We start from the raw sequence: 16,733 nt of genomic DNA, 5'->3' as shown, positions 1-16,733 counted from the left end.
AGGTAGCAGATGAAAGGATTCGTGAGAAGAGTGGGATGTGAAGCAACAGCTTAATATTTAAGGGATATGTCCATTTGATTAGACTACTCTCATCCAAAATGGGCGGAAGCCTGCGAACACATGTCACAATATAACTGACAAGAAATAAATTAGGTCCGATTTCCTACCATCAGTTTGACTGCAGCGCAGTGAACAATGCAATGGAGGGGGGGACTGTCAAAATTGAGGAAACAATCATTTTAAATAAAAGAAATTCGACAGAAATTAGATCAATTTTTTCCCCTTATTATTTTCTTTTGTAGACAGCTACTGTACAGTTTGCTCATCTTTTTGGCTCACTGTAGAGAAATAACCTCCAACTGAGTGGATGGCTGATGGGGTACAATAAAGCCCATTGAAGCCCTGTCACAGAAAAATGAGGCCTGCTACAATAGCAATGTTATCTATGGGGAGGTGCAATGAGGAACTTCTCTGATGTGACAGACTCGCTAACAGTGTCTGACAGGACCCAGGAAACCACAAAGGCCGCACTGTAGCACTGTACTCGTACTGAAGTAAACAGATCAGAGCAGCGGGTATGTGTGCCTGGGAGTGCATGCATTTTTGCCCTTTTATTTATCCAGTGGCTACTCAACTGTCTTACATTATGGCACATTCACACCTAGTATCTTCACTGCATCTGTATATGTGTTTGTTGAGGATTGTTCTCCTTTGATTGTTGAGGCATGATGAAGCATTACAGTGAGAAGTTGACAGTTGTGAGAAGACTTTCTTCATCATCAAAGAGTGAGTTTCATCATCCCAAATGCACAGTTAACCTACAATTAAGGGTTCATTATGCAGACTAATATTTGATGTGAAAGTCTTGAGCGCGGGGAGGTTTTGAGAATAAGGAATGATGACACAATTAGTCTAGTGGAGCTGATCTGTGAAGTCCAGTGTTACATGCAAAGTCTGAATGGACCCTCAGACATTCCCACAACTTGAACAATGAATCTTGAAGACAATGAAAACAGTCCTCATACTCCTGGAAGAAAATTTAAAAGGACGCTACATCAGGGAGGAAATGAAAGGAAAAAACCCAGTCATAGGAAAAAATATGAATTATAGCATCCTAACCAAGGCATTTGCATGATTTAGTTAAAAATCATAATCAAATATTAAAGGTTGTAGATTCTTGAACATTTCTGATGGTTATGAATTGTCTGAAATCTGCACTTTTTTGCTATGCAAGCCATCCAGTCATCAAAGAAAGCAGAAAGCATCTTTCAGCCATACATTTAACTGCTTTTATCACTTTAGGCTTATCTTAGCTGTGAATAATTTGAGTTAATCTGATACTCCTGTAAGTTCCCTTCTCTGAAAACCAAACTGACATTTCAGTAATAGTCTAGCTGTTGCAGGTTTAACTGCCAAAAAGTGGCAATGCTCCAGTTTTAAGAAGAAGCAGTTTTAGTGATTTGAATTTAAATTTGCTGAATTTCTTTATCTGTATACTAAGTTATGAGCTGTCAGTGAGCATATGGAGCACATGTAGTTTGCTGAAAAAGCCTCACTTCCCTATTAATTCCCATGTGTGCAAGCTGAAAAGGATATTCTGGGACAGTTTTGAGATGAAGTTTCCAGATTGGGCCTTGGTTCACCAGTTTCAATCTGTCTGTCTGCTAGACCAGCTGTAATGCAGCCCTCTTTGGAGAGGCAGACGGAGAACATGCAACCTTTATTCTGAAAAGCCAAGCCCGGCGGGATGACAGCTCCTAAAACTCTGTCAAATGGCAGCAAGGCCTCTGGACATGAGGGGCATTTTGATTTGAGTCAGTAGCCTCCAAAACCTGGAATGAGAGTAAGTTTAGAACACAAAATAATCGGAAAGCTGCGCTGTCACAATAATGGCCTGTGTTGGCTTCTGTCACGAGCTGATGAGGAAAAGAGGATTTGAGGGTTGAGTAAGCTTATGGAAATATACCCAAAGCTCATCATTATTCTATCACCCCTCCTTAGTCTAGTGCCTCTCCCCTCTCTATTAGTACATATACTGCATCTACAGTAGCGAGATCTCATCTTTAGTCCTTATGATTGGTATTCATAGCAATGCAGAACAGTGTCATGCTGAGCAGAGTTTGGGCTGTGTGCACCACAAAGAGGGGAAAGACACGAAGAGAGAATAGAAGTGAAATGGGGGGAAAATGATTACTTCTCCGTAGTCACGCTGTTTCAAAGCCTACTCTCTCTGTGAAGAGATGAGGAGGATGAGGGCTTGCAGGCAACGAAGATCTCTTCCTGTTTTCCAAACTCCTCATCATGTTCTTTCAAAGAAAAAGTATTTTTTCCCTGCTTGTGTATGACGACTCAGAAGTCTTCCTCTGCCTCAAACTTTGCATGAACTTTCTTTGTTTTTTCAAAGGCTTCTGGGAGTTGAGAGCAAAGGCGAAATCTTTTCAGATTTTCTTATGAAAATCTCTGGTGTCTTGCTTCTTGGAGGTTGTGGCATTGCGTGTCTTTGGTAAAAAAGTTTATGAGTCTTGTGCGAGGTTATTGAAACTGTAAAGACCACCGAGCAACAGGCACAGTTGTTATCAACTGTCTCTTAGCGGTTTGGATTTCCGATTTGTTGCCTCGGATGAATGGATTCAGCTCGGTCCAGTTTGTTCCGATTACTCAGAATGCAACAAACAGTCAGAGATGTAATCTACTGCAGCTTTGCAATCAATTTTTTAAGTGTTTCTAGGCCAGAAATCCCTCTATAGTCTCTTTTGTACTCCAAATCCCCAATCATCCTAAATGATTACAGTGAATTTCACAGAAGAGATCAAAGTTTAATAATCAGTTTAACCTTTGTTCTCCCCCTCAGTTACATTTTCAATTGTGTAATCGACCTGGACTTAGAAGGCAAATCAACAAGGATTTAAGCTCTCAGCTTGAAAGGACAGGTGGTCTCACATACTCTCCACATAAGAATATATTCTGTCAGTTTCTGACTTTGTTTTCCCTTGCCCCTTGTGAATTTTGAGTTTACCAAATGATCTTTACATTTTGTTTCATTAATTTAACCTCATTCATTCAGGGAGGGTCTTACAATTAACCCAGAGTATCAAAATTTAAAAAACTCTTAAGTAGGAAACTGCTTGCTAACCTCTGTACTGCCCTTTCATTGATTAATGTAAGCTACCATTCATTCGTTAGCGTGTCCCTTTATACTGTCTGTATACTGTCTATATAGAATGAATCAAAATACACCTAACTGAATTCAAATGATTACACTTAAAGTACTACTGGCAGACTGCAGCTGGCCATTTTCCGTGCCTTGCAATATCACTGCAGGAGTGTTCAGGGAGTTGCATGGGCTTAATTGCTTAATTATTGACACCTGAAAAGACATCTCTTGGGTAAATTGGTCAAACCATGTTGTCTGTTAAGCTCTTCATGCTTTCATGACAGTGTTTTTCTTATACCTTGATTTTAACTTGCATGATGTTCTAAAAATAAAACCCATGTCTTTATTAAGTCGTCTCCATTTCATGTTTCTCTTTGTTAGCACAGTTTGCATCAAATAATTACACAGAACACAGTTTATTCCCTGAGAAACAAACGTAAATATTACGTTGAGGCATGAAAGGGTTACAGTTTTGTCAAGAAAAACAGTTTAATCTCATTTTGTTGTATTGATTACTTTGTGAGGGTACATGCCTCTTGGATGGATTTCCTTTTAGGCATAAACTCTTCTGAGAGACTACCAACATGTTTTTATTGACCTTCCTTGCCTCTGCTTCTGTTGATGCAGGAAAAGTATTGAACACGGACCTGCGCCACTACCTCAGTCTGCAGTTTCAGAAGGGCTCGCTGGACCACAAGCTCCAACAGATTATACGGGACAACCTCTACCTACGCACCATCCCCTGTAAGTACACCATTGATGGCATTCACTATACATGGTTTGAATGTACAGTCTACCCTATTTTCAGCACATGTGCACTTTTGTCTGAAGCACCCTATGGGAACAATGAGGCCGCTCTGTATGCATCTGACAGCTGGAAACATATTGCACTGAAAAGCAGCAGGCCTGTTCTGATTTTATTACGCAAGCCTGAATATGCACACCGCGCTCAAACACATATGTACCCTGTCTGCTCCTGCACTGTCAGTCACTCACAGCTCTCTGTCACACACACTACAAAACACACATTTCAGTGTCACCATAGCAACCCGGCCAAGGACATCTCTGTAACCCCCGTGTAACTTATTTACTTCTGTGCCGTATCATCATAATGATCAAAGTCGTATTCTTTCCATAAATATTCCTGCTTTTTCCCTCCCCTTCTCTGCTTTTCCTTGCTGACATTCTACTCAGCGGAGCCGTCACCAGCTATTATTCTTGCTGTAATCAGTAATTGAGTGGTAAATAAAAAGGTTGGTACTGTGGACAGTGAATGGGTTTTTGGATAATAGTAATTTTGAGTGGAAAAACGGAAAAATATTTATAAGCAATATTAGTCATTTCATTACAAATTAATATATTCCAAAAACATACAATCCCTGTAATTCCAAACAGTGGAAATGTTTCATAATGTCTTCAGGATTTGGACTGGGTTAGTCGAGTAAAATTCACTTTTACCGTGCAGACAGAAACCTTTCATTGGTAAAATGTCACTTTCCAGGAGCTAAGAAAAAGAAGAACACATTTGCAGCCTGACGCCTCTGCATTTTCTAACCTTTTTTTAGATAATTCAAAAGGTTTTATAAGCTTGAATGTTCGCCGTTTTTGTTAAATGAAAGCATGGAAATTACCAAAATTAGAGATGAGGCTGTTAGCACAGCAAAGGTGCAAATTAATATCCCGATTAAGGGTTGTGTGGGTTGCATAAATGCAGGCTGTTTGCCACAATGATGGGAACGCCTCTAAAATTAGAAATGCAATTTTATTTCTTTTCTTAAAAGGATTTTTTTTGTGCTGTATCTGTCTGCATTGCTACTGTAATTTAAAAACAGATTTCCATTTAGAAAATTTGTATTAAATTTGTATTAAATTTATTGTAAAACGGTGAAACACTGATGTCGAATGACGCACAAGGAGAAACTGCACAGAATTTTAAGGCACCAGATGATGTGCTGAAGTGAAACTGCATCGACGGGAGACGTGACTCTGACACGGTGTCTGTAAGTCTGACGTAATGTTTGCACAGATATATTGGCCTAAATATTTACCACGTCATGCTGAACACTGACTCTGCTCAGAGAAATGCCGTAATTGGGTGTAGTCAAGGTTTAAGTCACGTGCAGAGGGACTTCTGCTGAGGCGATGACAGACTCTTAGGCACAGCCCTGTCACAAACACGCAGCATCTCAGCACTCGCGCCCCTCAGGGCTGGAAGTTGCTCTGCTTTGTTCAGAGGGGTCATGCAGCGCAAGTGTGAAAATTTTCAGAGAGTAAGCTGCTTACCTTTAATATATATTTTACTTAAGGACGATCCTTCTTCCATCCCTCGCCTCACTCAGTTTCTGAGTCTTTCTATGTTTTTCTTTGTGTTTATTCCTCTCATATACCTGTCAGTCATTTTGTGAACTTTGTGAATTTTTCTTCTCAAAACCTGGCTGCACTGGTAGAATCTTGGGTCAGTTACACTCGATGGACAGAAGTTTATTAAAGAGCTTTACAAAACTCATTCCAGTAATTTCCCCCCCAGCACTGCTACCTGTCACTCTCACCTGCTCTTCTCTGCACACACACACACACACACACACACACACACACACACACACACACACACACAACATAACATGCTTGGACTCTTTTCTGTCACCCATCCACACACCCCCAGTATTAACTACCTGTTCAAACACGACGTTGTATATTTTCATGTACCGCGGCGGCGGTCAGTGAGATATTACAGGCTTTGACCACCATTCATCATCCGCAGCCAGTGGGTTCGGTGCATGAGTCTGACTCTCTAATCCCCTGCTTGAATTACTGTCTTAATGAGCAAGAGTCCGGGACTTGCACAGTGACGGCACCTCCATCATTCACTCCCTCGCTCTCGGTCTCCCATCCTTCACCCTCTCTGTTTCACTTTTACTCTTTTTCTGTTTCAATTACCCTTGGCTCTCCTTTCAGCTTTATTTAGATTGTGGTTTGAATGTATAAAAGCAAAAACATTTGAACCACAACTAATAATTTAAAACAAACAAAAAAAGATCCGTTTTTCCAGTTTATAACCTTGAAATGCTCCAGTGTATATAACCTAGTGTTGGCATTCCAATGTCAGGTGCATAAAAACATTTTACCTGTTCCAGAATCAGTTACAGTAGCATACTGTAGCACATATTATCCTCCATGTATCCAGAATAGCATTACAATATTGAATAACTGGTTGGTTTTACAGCACCAATTCAGTATTTACTCACTGTATACAGAGTGACCACACTGGTATCAACCATACCAGACAATAGTGCAGTGCAACAGCAACACAAGCTGCTTTGTTGAGTAGTGTGAATGGCTTTTTTTTTTAGCAATAGTCTATCTTCTGCTCCCCTGCTGTGTTTTGCAGTTATTTTGCTCTTGCAATTTCACCCTGCAACTCTTCAGCATGGATTCAGCTGGTCATATATTTGGCACAGAAAAGTGAAAAGTTGTGCAGTGAGTACTCCTACCCTATAAGTAACACTATGGCATTATAAATGAGGACACATAACAATTCGCTGAATGTGTTGAACATGACGAGCTGATGATAAACAAGCACATTTGAGAGCCATGTGTGACAATCATGCTGACAGCAGGCGGATTAGCGGTTGGTTTGTGTCACCATGCCAGTGGTCCACTTTAGTTAACTACCACCACACTGCACTACGCTAACACAACTACAGCTGATCTGTGCCATTCTGTTTGTGCAGCCTACTAACACCATAAGGTCAATTCTACTGAGCTTTAGATTTTAGGTTCATAATGCAAGCATTACTTTTAGGCCAGTTATGAAACACAAAACAAATTTTTTAAGAGACAGAAAGAAGAGGACAGGCGATGAAGAGTGGTCTGTAATGGAGGAAAAGGGGGGGAACAGAGACAACACGCGAGCACAGTCTCTGCTGTTTGTGTGTGGTAAATCCCCGAGCCTCCTTGACAGGGTCTTGGGACGGGCTCCATCTCATTTGGACTTTACAAAAACGCTGGAGGAGGCTCTCAAGTGCTCTGAAGAGAACAAAAAGAGGAGGGTTTTCTAAGAGGACAGAATGCTCAGGGTCACAAGCGGTCCCTTGACTCCCCACCAAGATCAGAGATGGGGAGAAAGAGCTTTATGCCAAACAAACTCTCCGTCTCTCTCTCTCTCTCTCTCTCTCTCTCTCACACACTCACACACACACACACACACACACACACACACACACACACACACACACACACACACACACACTGCACTAGTGCAGGTACATGCACAGACAGGAATGCAGGGATGGATCAACGTGTCATGTACAAATGCTGCTGGACTATCCCTCCATTTTCTCATTTCCCAGATTGCTCATCTTCCTTGCTTCCTCTCCTTGTGTCTTAGGTCCTCCCACCAGAGATGTGAGTAGAGGAGGCAAGGAAAGGTTATGAGGAGAGAGGAGTTGAGACAAGTCCGGTTGGCCTTTTGTTGTGGGCAGTCTGAGGTACACCTGTGCACTACTCTTGATGTCAGATCAGCATCCTGATGTGGCACACCTGTGAGGTGGGATGGATTATCTCAATATAGCAGATGTGCCCACTACCACACATTTGGACTGATTTGTGACCACTGTTTGGGAGGGATGGTTATATTGTGTATCTGGAATGAATTTTAGGTCTCTACGTCCATCCCATGGGGAATGGGAGCAAAAACAAAAGTGTTGCGTTTATATTTTTGTTCAGTGTATGTTTTACGCAACATACGTACCTTTTTTAGTCACGCACAAACGGTGAAGGGTAGAAAGCTTGATCTTAAATAACTGACAAAACAGTTATTTAAACAGTCCATCGTTTTTTTTTTTTTTATATATTCAAGCTGTGAGTCATATCTCTTTTATACACTGGAGGTAAAAAAAAACACTTCGACAAAGGACACACCTGCCCATCGTCAATTACATCTCCTCTGACAAACCTCCTCTTTCCTCTCTTCTACAAGTGCATTTAAAGAAATGAGACATCCTTCAACGTGGCATACTGAGATTGATTTCCGGGTCACAGGCAGAAGGATGGAGGATAGACAAGACACGGAGCCACAAATTAGAGAAATGAGAAAAGCATTCTGACCTCGCTCTCTGCATGCTAAATGTGGCGACAGCTCATTCCTTGTGCTCTGCCTCCCTGTTCTCCTCATCAACTGATTTTCACAATTTCCCATTAAATCAATACTGGTAGAAGGTAGATAAAGGAGCTGTTATGCATTTACTTTTTATATGGCAATATAGGGTAGTCTGTTTTACAAAAAGACATCAGCAGATAGCTAAGTGACAGAGTTTGCCAAAGTATATTTTCTCAAAGGCGATTTTTTCTGCAGAAATACCAACAGAGTTTGGATTTGTGATGATCCCTTTTGCTTTCCCTGTTCTTTCTTTCTTTCAATTTCAACATCAAAGCCCTAAGCCACCCTTGTTTGAAGTACCATCATAAAACTGTGCACGAACTCAACATGTTAAATTTATGGCCTGCCACTTCTGACTGACTACCTCTGAAGTTCCCATTGTGGCAACCTCGAGTCCGGACGGTTCAGAAAATAGGTCTCAGCAGTTAGACCTTGGAAGACTAAGGTGACAGTTTTTTTTTCTAACCAAGATAGACAGGCGCACAGCTCTGAACCACTACTCATAACCATAAAATAAAAAGAATAGTTTGACATTTTAGGAAATGGTCATTCAATTTCTAATAAGAGTTTTATGAGAGCGTTGACACCATCCTGAATGTTAAATGCAACGCTAAAGCCAGCAGCTTGTCCGTCATAGTGACAGGAAACTGGCTTTGTACCAAGGACAAATCTGCCTAACAATGCCAGTGAAGTGAAGTTTAGTTTGTATTATAAATGGAGTGTATGCATGTGACTTGTTGTCATTGTCAGGTTTGTAATCAACCAGCAGTTTTAAAGATAAAAGCTTCAGATATTTGGTTTTTATTTTTGGGGGTCAGAATTTAGTGTAAATGTAAACCATCTAAGCTTGGGCACCGGACTTACCTGTCTCATCTGTCTCTTACTCCAGGCAGGGATCATCACTCTTCAGGTCACCTCATCTTTGCCTACTCAGTGACTTTGTCACAATACTAAGTAGCTTTTTATTTTTTCAAAAAGACATGTAGCTGCAGATCTAGGAACCTTTTGAACAAGCAATGCTGTGCCAAAAGCACATGACATAGATCTCCCTAGTCCCTACCCAGGGCACATCTCTGAATTTACTTTTTCAGAGATTTCAGAGATGCTTGGTGTGATTTTAATTTTTTTAAATTTTATTTATTTAAATCACAACAAAACCCTTCGATAATAATAAGAACTTTATTTATAAAGCGCTTTTAAACAAAGTCCTGTACAGCTATTTGAAACTAAAAAGATAAATAAATAAAAGCGATACATAGCGATACAAGTAGAAAACACAATACAAGTTAAAAACAGTAAGAATTTTTTTTTTTTAAAAAGAAGGTAAAGAATTAAGACATGTAGGATAGGGTAAACAAATGTGTCTTCAACTTAGTTTTAAAAACCTCCACAGAGCATGCCTGCCTAATATCTTGAAGGAGGAGGTTCCACAAAAATGGGGCACGAAAAGAAAAAGCACGCTCTCCAATTGTCTTTTTTTCTGGCTCTAGGAACCTTTAGAAGGCCAGAGTCCTGAGATCGTAGAGCACGAGATGGAACATAAAGGTGTAAAAGGTCGGAGAGGTATGAAGGTGCCAGTCCATTTAAAGCCTTGTAGGTGAGCAGCAGGACCTTAAAATCTGCTCAAACCTGACATGGTAGTCAATGAAGAGATCTCAATATAGGGGTAATGTGCTCAAATTTCCAAGTACTTGTTCAAATGTGAGCAGCTGCATTTTGCACCATTTGTATGCACAACAAAACCCTTCAATGCACTTCATATTGTATGGTAAAAACCCTACAATAATACAGAGAAAACCCCAACAATCAAACAAGACGATCCACTGTATGAAAGCACTCGGCAACAGTGGAAAGGAAAAACTCCCTTTTAAGAGGAAGAAACTTCCAGCAGAACCAGGCTCAATGAGGGGCGGCCATCTGCTGGTGGGGTGGGGAGGGAGGCAGAGCAAGAGACATACTGTGGAAGAGAGACAGAACCTAATGATTAAAAGTAAAGTGGTGTATAAACACAAACCTGAATAAGGAAGAAACAGTCAGTGTATCATGGGAAGCCACCAGGAACCTAGGCCTATTGCAGCATAAGAAAGTGAAGGTTCTGGGTCATCTGATTCAGCCCTAATTATAAGCTTTATTTATATAGTTTGACCAGACAAGCAGCTCCCTTACTATTGTTTCCAATACCTCTAGCACCATCCAAAGCACATGCAGCAGATGGTGTTGAAACATTTTCTTGACCTCAGGTTACAAAATTGAAATGAATAAATAGGTCTAACTAACAAAAGGTGAGCTTTAATGACTCCACAGGGCTGATAAAAACAAAACTAGAACCCAGAAAAGCTTTTGAAATATGTGAGTACAAGAAGGTCAAACTGAAGGTAAATAGACAAATTTACAGGGGAACAGATTAAACTGCATACGCACACAGGGCTGACTGGATGCAGGTGAAAACAATCACAGTGAAATTAATGAGGGCAGGGCAGGCTACAGCAAATGAGGGAAAAACAAAAAAGAAATACCAGAGATCCACAACTAAAATAAAACAGGAGCTAACAAAAAACAAGACAACAAGGAAAAATAATCAAGTAAAAACTGAAGGGTGCTTCAGAGACCATGATGCCATTTTTTTTGTACTTTTTAAACTTTATGTAACCCCAAAAACTGGTGTCATTTTGACTTTAGAAGTCACGGCACTACTGTTGCCTTTTTCTTGTGTGTCTAGTGATTTTGTCAGATTACAGTTGTACAATTGTTGCCTTTAATTAAACCAGGAGACACATGTCCTGAATCTTTTATTACTTGCTGTTGATTCCCACTGAAGCTCCAGAGCCTGAGAAAATGTCACTCGGTACAGCCCGAATTTGAATAGAGGAGACTCTCCCCTCTGCTATGTGCCATGATCCAAATACATTCCTGCTGTGTATTGCTGGGCAATTAACTGCAGTATATCCACTTAACCTTTTTCATTATAGTATCTTTTTTGGAGGGGGGGGGGGCTTCCTGCCGTTAGTTTAGCAGTCTCCAACCCTTGTGTTCAAAAGAAAAATATGGCAAGATGCTGCAAAGTTCTGTTTGGATTTGCCACTTTCATTCATCTGCACCCTCAAAACATGAGCGAGCCCTTATTATATTGGCACAACTGATTCACAATAGCAGGTTTATGGTATATATTGGTGTGGCATCCAGGATGATGGCTTAGGGAGATTCTTGGCAGGTACAACTGTGACTCAAGTAATTGGGCTACAGGGGACATTTTCGAGGGACCAAAGCCAGCGCCGCAGGCAGACAAGTTGGTAATGAGAAGCAGCAGAGGTTGGCATTCACACACACAATGCAGTGTCAACTGCTTTTGGTAACACAAACTGTGGTATCACGGCAGACTGTAGAAGCAAGCGTCTGTGTTTTGGTTTTTTTCTCCCCAAACTGTGATTTTGCTCCTGCACTGTGCAGTGAAGCTGTCACAGTCCAATTAGGGAGAAAATATGAGTGGAAAAACAAAAGGAAATGGCAACATAAAGTTACTTAATAGGCTATTTGGCCACCACGATCTACAGACCCTTTTCACTTCTAATTAGCACAGACTCTACAAGTGCCAAAAAAATACTCTGGAGATGCTGCAGTATATTTCAGTAACATTCCACTATAGTTGTTGTAATGCCTAAATGCAGTTTATTTTAATGCAACACATGTATACTGTTGCTGAACAGATCAACGGCACACTTAGGGTATATTTGTATTTAATTCAAAATACTTATGTTACTTTCTTGCTGATACTGTGCGTTGCTGTTGCTGAATTCAGAAGTGGTAGAAGTGCTCTTGCTTGGCATTGTGAGAGCATATTCACTTACTAAACTTTTTTCTGTGTTGTAGATCTGTGTAGTATCGTTTCTGTGTTTCCCTCATCTCCCTTTTCTGCTGCAGGGCTACTCGATTTGCTCTGGTTTCCTCTTACACTGAAATCGGGCTTATTTAAAATTTCAGATTGAATGATTTTCTGAATATAAAGGACTGTTTTATGCAAGCCCCCTACAGACTGGTAATCTGCAGGGTTGTTTCTTCATCTCCCTCTTATCCTCAACCCTCTGCCCTTCCCATGACCCTAGAAAGGATTAACTAGGAAGTATCTGCTCCAGAAGCATGACTGACATTCATTTAGGTGAGAGAAATGTCCATGAAATGCAGGATTGATGACTGGTGGCTGTGTGTCTGCTTTGTTTTGCCTCTCATGCTACCAATTACTGCTGTCCTACCTTCAACTCTTGTGGTTATTTCAGTGGAGTTTACAAGTTTGGTGACACACCACCTAATTAGCCTTGAGTGCAATTGTAGCACATTCCCACTTACTTATTCATGGAATACAGTTTACATAATCCCCATGCTAATGTAATCATTTGGTGTCCATTTTTTTGCCTTGCAGATAATCATCCTCGAAGAAAAAAATTCCCATCAGTACTGAAGTAGACTGTGGCTTCCCCACAGGGGCAAAATATGCACTCAGAATTGCCTTGTGTCATTTGCATTCGCGTTGCCCTCTGTGGCACTGAGTGAACTTAACCCACACCAGGGGGCTACAAATCCCATTGCTTCCATCATAATTCACATCTCTAATTTGCTCTACTGATTTCTGCATTTCAGCTGTAGCCAGTATATGTGCCAAGAAGCTTCCAATAAGAACTTGTTAGCAGAGGCTGCAGTTACTCACGGAGGATTAAATGAATTAAGCCCTCAGTGCTCTACAGGCCTTCATCAATTATCCATCTTTCACAAGATGGTACCAAGGTCTCTTTGGATTTTCATTCCAAAAAGAGATATCTGCTCTTATCAAATATGTACTGCAGTCCTGTACAGATAAAAAGAAAAAAACGCACAAAAACTGCATCTTTTGTATCTTTGAAATCAAGAACAGAGAGTAGAGAGTTGTTTTTATTTTGACTGGTCAATTCAGTTCAGAACCTGTTAGCCGAGAAAATATCTTAATCTCAGTTTCTGTCTCAACTGAAACATATTCTACATTACTGCTTTATCTATACTTGTGTTGACTTGTATGCTTGTGTGTTTTTCTTTGCAGGCACAACACGGCTTCCTCGAGAGGGGGAGGTGCCAGGCGTGGACTACAATTTCATCAGTGTTGGAGACTTTAGGATCCTGGAGGAGAGTGGACTTCTGCTAGAGAGTGGAACCTATGATGGTAGGCATCACGGTGGCATTAAGAATATGAGAAACCTTTCTGTGTGCATGTCTTCGGCGGTGTGCATTTAGTCAGAGAATATGATTCACACTGACAGCTCTCTATAATAGAGTGAGTGTAAGCTTGCTATTCACAGTCATTATGACTTATAGCCTGCCTTAGTGAAATGTGACGAGCGGGACAAAATGTATTGATCAGTGAAACACGATTAAAGACTTGTTAGAAGTGACAGTCAGAGTAGCAGCAGTATTTGCAGCTCTTGATATAAACTGCACTATTCAGCTTCTCCTCTCTATGTGTAGAAAGGGCGATGAGGTATGACGCTTGCAGACCTTAAATTTAAATAGACATAGAAATATTGTATAAATAAGAACAAATTTTTTGTAGCAAGGATTAAATAAACTTTACATTTTCCAGGCACTTTAGGACCTGAAATAGTCAGCAGTCAGTGACAGGTGTGATAGGCAGGAAGGGTTTTTTCTTCTTTGTAGCAAAGCATTCAAAGTGTTTGAGCTAAAGGGTGAATTATAGGCCTTGTGTTATGTATGTTGCAGTGATCAGAGGATAGTTTACTCTGGTTAGACAAATAAAATGTGTCAGTAAAATAAAACTTACTTTTTCATTTTCAATACACATTACTGAGTTTTCCTGATTGTAATTTCCTTTCTAAGTACTATAATTGACAGCATGTAGAGGAAAAAAACAAAAAAAATTCCAGTCTTCTTTTTATTTTCATTACAAAATTAATTATTAAACAAAACTGCTGGAGGTTACTGGATGTTCTTACTCCTAAACAACTAAAACATAAAGTGTTCTGCAACTAGAAAAAGATACAGATATTTAAATAAAAAGAGTTGCCCGAGTTTTCCCAGATAACAGGTCATTCACCCTTTTCTCTTTTCAGCTTGTCTCCATAATTAAATCTTTTGATCTTTTCACTGCTCGTACTGAAGCTTGTGGCTGGTGCTCAGCTCTGGTTAGCTTTATCTGGCATTAGACACACATGGACACACATACATTGTTAGCACACAATTCCAAATCCTTGAATACAGAACAAATCCTGTCCTTCCTTCTGTCGGAATAGATCATCTAAGAATTTGAAGATCAGGTTTCCAGGGCTACCAAGGCACCCAAAACCTGTCCTTCATCTATGAGCTGAAGTCAAGTGGGATTTATACCTTTTATAAAGAGTTTGACTGTTTGCAGAAAGAGAGAAATGGGGAGCAAATCGAGAAATATAATATAATAGAGAAAGAGATGTAGTTGACAGGCATACTGAGCTCCTCGTCTCCCAGTGGAAACCCCCTTTGCCGAGGAAGCAGGACAGCGTCGGCTATGTGCAGATGTGAGGATTAGCTTCTCAAAAGTTGGAAGGTTTCAGTATACTACTCCTAAGAGGGAACACTCTGAACACTCTGATAGTGGATGCCCCCTCCTCTGCGCGTCTGCTTAAACTCAGTCAGCACAAGCGATGCACGGCTACTGTGGCAGGGAGTGTTGATCTCTAAGCAGCACAGTTTACTCAAAGGTGGAAGTAATCGGATCAAGGAATGTGATTTACTGCATTTAGTTGTGTTTGAAGCCCAGCCTATTTTTTTCTTTGGAAAGGGGAAAATAAGTTCCTGTGTCCTGTCACAGGCCAGGTGGCTTCCATAGTTCTGTGAGGACCTCGTGAATTACCTTAAGTCTGTAGTCGTGCATAATAATTGAGCTGTGCACAAGTTGCTTGGCTAATGGGATTCTTAGTTAATTGTAATGAACTCCCTGATGTAATGGCCATTATCTTAATGGCTCAAGAAAAACATTTGTCCTCCACTAAGCAAATGGCTTATGGGAGGCAATGTACATATATTTTTAGCCTAAACAGCGTCTCCTTAACTTATTTGTCACAAAGCTGTCAGGGATTGTTCTTCTCTCAAGAAAGACTGGATAAAAATGAGGACACAACACACTTGTAATATCCCTCTAGGATAAGATTGTTTCTGTGCATCCAGGCTGCTCTAAAATTGGTCGGATACAAGCTGGACAATCTATGTTGGTTGTGGTCCCAGGTAATCTGGCAAGCACACATATAAGCCATCCGTGCCAAGCATTCACAGTTAGTTTTTTGGGGGGGGTTGGTCCCTCCTTGATTTCTGTGCCTCTGAGATCCAGGTTGGGTCACACTTTCAGAGTTGAGCAGAGGAGGCAGTTAAAAACTAAATAGGTCTTTACAAGACTTTTTTTTCCCTGATAGATGAACTTTAATATGCTACGAGCAGAATTCTTTCATCTTTTGTCAGCCACTTCTATACAGTTGTTTTAGGGTATATTTTGTGGTAATAAGTCAGATTTTTGCAAGAAGTGAAAACAAACATTAAATTGGATTTTGAAGCTGACTGTTTGTGGATTTGGTCTGATGGATTTGTTGCTGTGTATGTGTCTGTCCGTGCATTTGGTAGAATGAAAGAGTGCTCATAACCTTGTGTAGCTTATATTGCCCTTCACAACTGGAAGCTTTTTTTTTTATTACCAGTAGCTGATTCCACCACCATGAAATTACTTGCACACACTTGGAAGGAGCAGGTTCACTCATCCTTGCTCATCAACCTCATGACACAAGGATCACAAGTAACATCGGACAAGCTTCCTTTTTTTTATCAGCTTATAAGGCTTCCCTCCATTTATAATGGCAAATAGTGCCACAAATCTCTGCTGATACACTGCTTTCACACACCGCTATATCTGCGCCACACATTTATCAGGGGCCAAGATACATGTTAGTAAGTAATTAATCACAGAGGTAGCGTCTGGCTGATAAATGTCAGCGTGTGGCAGGAGACAGGCGGGGATTAGCCAGCAGACCCAATCTTTCCCCGCTATCGCTGTGCCACCCCTGTTAATGAAGCCATCTTTGACAAATGCGGATGGCTGTCGCTTGGTAAACAGTAAAGTTACATGTGAGGAGGGGAAGGGTAGGCTTTCATCCAGCCTTCGTCTTCTTTTCAACCTTCCTGCTGCTTTGAGAAAGATAGCTGCATTAACCCTGTTTGCCGTGTACTGTTGCTGGCATGCCCGAGGAGATGAGGCCTGGCTCAAGATGGGCTCACTTATGAGGAAGGCTGATGTGGTGCTACTGTATCGCTCTGTAAAGCTGCTGGAGTGGTTGTGATATTTTCCTCACAGCCCTCTGTTCTTTCTGGCATGCACGATGCTGTCAGTTTTCCCTCTTTGTAGCGAGCTATAAAAAGATCTGG

At 40.7% G+C, this 16,733-nt stretch overlaps 1 protein-coding gene across 2 annotated transcripts in view; it reads left to right on the top strand.

Moving 5' to 3' along the window:
• The window catches only part of magi3b (membrane associated guanylate kinase, WW and PDZ domain containing 3b), a 124,722-nt gene that overhangs the window by 81,827 nt on the left and 26,162 nt on the right, over positions 1-16,733 (top strand). For both annotated transcript variants that reach the window (XM_085274912.1, XM_085274913.1), the window contains exons 2-3: positions 3,782-3,898; positions 13,378-13,497. In XM_085274912.1, the coding sequence (XP_085131038.1) occupies positions 3,782-3,898; positions 13,378-13,497 (237 nt within the window). The remainder of the gene's footprint in view (positions 1-3,781; positions 3,899-13,377; positions 13,498-16,733) is intronic.

The sequence above is a fragment of the Mchenga conophoros genome, linkage group LG5 (assembly GCF_057382185.1).
Source record: "Mchenga conophoros isolate Kocher_MC1m ecotype Shallow Benthic linkage group LG5, M_conophoros_male_GT1.1, whole genome shotgun sequence".
Taxonomy (NCBI): Eukaryota; Metazoa; Chordata; class Actinopteri; order Cichliformes; family Cichlidae; genus Mchenga; species Mchenga conophoros.
The sequence above is the reverse complement of the archived record's forward strand: the minus strand, read 5'-3'. Positions and strand labels throughout refer to the sequence as shown.